Genomic DNA, 4,859 nt, shown 5'->3' with positions numbered 1-4,859 from the left:
CTTCCATTTTTTTATAAGTATCCATTTATAATAGCAACAATAAATTAAAAAAGTGTATTTTTACAACTTATTTTTCTATTATACCATAATTTTAATCCGCCAATAAATTCCTACTTTTTTGCACACACCTTTTCTTTCAATAAATATACTTCCTCCGGTCCTTTTTATAAAGAACACTTTGAGAAAAAAATTTGGTCACTTTTATAAGAAACTTTGACCAATTGTCAAATATTTTAAATGTTTAATTTCACTTATGCCTTTATTTATTATGAGAGATAATATTAAAAATAAGTAAGTTAGTTGAATTAAGAGTAATTAAATAAGAGTATACATGAAATACATTTAAATTTATAAGATTATTAAATGAAAATAACTATGTAAAATAATGTGTTTCATTAGTCTGTGTAATTTTTTCAAAATGTTTCTTATAAAAAGGAGTGGAGGGAGTAATATATTATGTACAAAAAAAAAAACAAAATATATTTAATATGTTATGTACCAAAAAATATTTTTTTAAAAAAAAAATTAGTTTTCCAAATATATAACATTAATTAGTTTTATTGAAAAAAAACGAGTAATTGACAAATTGTACAATTGACAAATCGTATACTTAAAACATTAAATGAACACTTAATTAGGAACGCTAAGTCTGACGAAACTGGACAATTATAAAAAAAAACAGAGGGAGTATATTATAAGAACGTCCTCCATAAAAATTTAGAATTTTTTAACATAAAATGTATTATTTATGAATTTTTTTAGCAGAAAAAATTTAAAAATTCATATTTAATTTATCATTTGTTAAAAAAATTTAAACTTTTACAAGAGAGATTAGAATAATATACTAAATATTACCGCAAAAAAATTGAAAATTTTGAATCATAGTTGACTGAAAATTAGGAACAAAAAATTGAGACAGAAAATATTTGAGGGACAAAAAATTGCTAAAAAAATTTATAGATACTAAAAAAAAATTTGAGATATTTATAGAGACAAAAAAAACATATTTAACCCTATGATCAGTCAATTACTCTATAAAAAGATTTGGTTGAGCTGATTTGTTGAAAGTATTCTAAGGTTAAATATTTTTTTTCACTTTATAAATATCTCAAATTTTGATTTAAGTACGTAATCTAATTGATTGAATAAGTTAAATCAAAGATTAAATTTTTATCATTGATCAATTCAAATTTAGAGCCCCACAAATCTTTTGATTGAATTTGTCTCATATTTAACCCTATAATTCAATCTCAAGTACTCTACTTGCTAAAAAAATTATAGAGACTAAAAACCAAATTTGAAATATTTATAGAGACAAAAAACATATTTAACCATATTATTCAAACTCACATACTTAAAAAGTGTTGGTTAAGGTTGATTTATTGAAAGTACTCTAATTTAATCTATAGTTAAATTTCAAATTACCTTAATAAAATAAGTATATGTGTGGGCATGGATATATCCACATTAATCATAAAATAAAAAAAAAAAAAAAAAAAACACGAGTGACTACTCGTGCATAAGTGGTAAATGGATACTCACACATTTTATTAAAATTAATATTTAAAAATAAACAAATTGAATCACACAATTCAACCGGTTGAACTTTGAACCAATATTTAGTAAGGTGCAATTCAAATCATTCTACAATTTGATCATATTTTCATCCAAACTTAAACTAGTTTAGAAGACTCTGAGATCAAACTTTGGTTCAAATTTTAAAACATTTATTGTGAGATCCCTAACCTCAATGTAAGTTGTCAACCAACCCATATTAATCCATTTTATTTTCTTTTAATTTATTTTGACAAATATTGATCCATTTATTTTTATTTCTTTTTTCAGCAAAAAATATAAAAAATGTTATGTTTCGTGTTACGTCGTATAAATGAAACTAAACTGAAATTTCAACCTTAATAATATTTTGCAACTGTGGTTGTTTCTTTGAAGACTTTGTCGTTTTCTCTCTCTAAAAACTTCTAAAAGAGAGAAGAGAGCGTGTGGGATCATCAGAGTAAAAGCCACAGTTTGCTTCATCAATGAAATTTTTCATTCATTTCTTAGCCACTTCCTTTTGACTTTTCAATCCATTTTCTTTTCTTAATTCTGATCCCAAATTGTTTCAAACAACATCCTTGTACCTTTGTTCTTTGTCTTGTCCTCTGTTTTTGTCCCAAAAAAGAAACCTTAAAATTTGATCTATGTTTGTTCTTTGAGTTCTTCTTAATTTTCTCCTCCAAAATTTTTTATCTTTTGAATTTTTATTTCCATTTCAGATTCAGCCATTTATGACCCACAAATTTAATTCATCAAAGATTGAATTTTTATCATTGATCAATTCAAATTTCAATTTTTTTCTATAATGGGTTGTGCAAATTCAAAGCAAAAGAGATGTAGACATTGTAACAATCCTTATTCACCAGTTCCAAGAAGCTATTCAATGCATCATCAACCTCAATCAGAAGATGACAGTTACCATGTTGTAGCACTCACATCAACCACATTAGGTACTCTCAAACAACTCAATTCTCCTAAAAAAAATTCTTCTAGTTTTCATCATGTTCATGATCATGTTCATGATAATTTCAAGTTTTCAAATGGAAAAGTTGAAGAGAATGAAAGTTTTAGGTTTCATAGTGAAAGTTTATTGCAAAAACTAAACAAGGAAAAGGAAAAAGAGAAGAATGAGAAGAAAGAAGCATTGGAGAGTGATGAGAAAGTGAAAGAATTTTCAATGGGTTTGATTGAAGCTAAGACTTGGTCTAATATGATTGAAGAAAAGTTAACAAAAGTTGTTCCTATGACACCAACAAGAACACCACCTGGTGAACCAGAAACAATCAACACATGGGAATTAATGGAAGGTCTTGAAGATATTACTCCTTTTCGATCGCCGAATCAATTCAAAAGTTTCTCTTTTCATGTCAATGGTGATCTTGTTGGTGTTGGTGTTGATCCCCCTAAACCTTTTTGGCATGAAATGACAGAGGAAGAATCAAAGCTAAATCCAGCAATATCAGATTTTGATCCTGAAGTGATTTCATCATTCAAAAAGTCCTTACAAAATCTCTCTCAAGATAGCCCTTTTCATCTTAGAGAAACATCAATTGATGAAGAGAAAATGAACGATGATGTTTTTGTGGATGTTAAGGTTGGTGAGAAGAACAAGGTTGTTTTGTATTTCACAAGTTTAAGAGGGGTGAGAAAAACTTATGAAGATTGTTGTCAAGTGAGGATGATTTTGAGAGGGTTAGGAGTGAAAGTTGATGAGAGAGATGTATCAATGCATTTAGGATTCAAGGATGAGTTAAGAGATCTTTTAGGTGATTTATATGGCGGAGGAGGATTGCCGAGAGTTTTTCTTGGTAGGAATTACATTGGTGGAATTGAGGAGATTGTGAAACTTCATGAAGATGGAAAGCTTGAGAAATTGTTGGATTGTTGTGAGAAAATTGAGGATAGTTGCGGTGAATGTGAGAATTGTGGCGATATAAGATTTGTTCCTTGTGAAACTTGTTTTGGAAGTTGTAAAATCTACTATGAAGGTGGAGATGACGAAGAAGAAGAATATGATGATCATGCCGGTGAAGAGGGTGAATTTGGATTCCATCGTTGCCCGGATTGTAATGAAAATGGACTAATTCGTTGCTCCGTGTGCTGCTACTAGTTACCACGTCCAGGCACGTCCAGGTGATGTTTAGTTCTACATGTTTGAAATGTCATTAAGTTTGTCAGAATCACGATGATTGACAAAAGTTTTGCCAAAATTACTATGTCATTGTGATTTCGTGAAATTCACTGATTTCAAACTCGCGCTTAACAGTGTTGGTTAAAACCAAGTTTTGAGTGTTATCATTCTGGGTATTTTGTATTTTTTTTTAATGAGATTTTGTTGTATAGTTGAGTCTTTGATATGATGGATAGAGTGAATAACATGTTCTAATCACTCCCTCTTCATAACCAGTGATTTGCTGCAAAGTGTATACTTTTCATTTTCATTTTTCAGAAAGGTTGTATACAATTTCCTTTCATGTAAAATTTGAAAGAATTGAAAAAGAAAATTACAGATACAAAGTTAGTTTATAATACTTAGTTGCATTTGATTTCTTTCACTTAATAATGTGTTTTCCTTTTCTGCAATTTTAAATCTAGCCGTAACATTTGGATGTCATTACATTGTGGAATTAATTGAATGGTTTAATGGCCTAGAATTGAAATTTGAATCTTCAAGGAACTAATTTACATAATGCACCAGTTGTCTATGAAGCACAAACAATAACACTTGATACGCGCTGTCCGCGTTTCCTAACTTAACTGATAAAAATGTCAAAATTGTTAGACCATATATGTCATGATCACTAATGTGTGTGACTTTATAATGACTTTATCATTTAATCTATCTATAAAAAAAAGACAAACACTAATACTAACATGTTTAAAAAAATAAAATAATTTAATAATCGTATGTACGTATCAGTGATATGTGGATGTAGACACCGATATATATCGGACATCAAACACGGCTTCCATAGGAAATTTCATAAATACATTGTTGTAAATTTGAGGTTTATGTGCTCAATGCAAATACCACCAAGCTTGTCCATCTTTATGCAACCATTTGTTGGCTACTACACAAGTTATGATCATTAGAAGTGAGCACACCTTTTCTAGCACTTGATTTTATATATGATTATATAATTATAAATATATTAAAATTCCTTGGTGACTAAAGTATGAATAAATTAAGTAATTTTTAAATCAAAGCGTTTGCAATGTTATATACTGTATTAATGAATTGTATGCCTTACATGTTTAATTTTCTATTTGTTTTCAACTTATCATTTTTTTAAAGTATAATT

The 4,859-nt window shown here is 28.3% G+C and overlaps 1 protein-coding gene across 1 annotated transcript; it reads left to right on the top strand.

Annotated features, from left to right (window-relative positions):
- Positions 1-1,902: 1,902 nt before the first annotated feature.
- On the top strand, positions 1,903-4,443 carry LOC123892639 (uncharacterized protein At3g28850-like). Its single transcript, XM_045942483.1, has one exon. It carries the CDS (start codon positions 2,363-2,365, stop codon positions 3,665-3,667), a length of 1,305 nt encoding a protein of 434 aa, XP_045798439.1. The 5' UTR covers positions 1,903-2,362; the 3' UTR covers positions 3,668-4,443.
- The last annotated feature ends 416 nt before the right edge of the window (positions 4,444-4,859 follow it).

This window comes from Trifolium pratense, linkage group LG6, assembly GCF_020283565.1.
Source record: "Trifolium pratense cultivar HEN17-A07 linkage group LG6, ARS_RC_1.1, whole genome shotgun sequence".
Taxonomy (NCBI): domain Eukaryota; kingdom Viridiplantae; phylum Streptophyta; class Magnoliopsida; order Fabales; family Fabaceae; genus Trifolium; species Trifolium pratense.
Note: the sequence above shows the minus strand (reverse complement) of the source record. Positions and strands in the feature narration are given on the sequence as shown.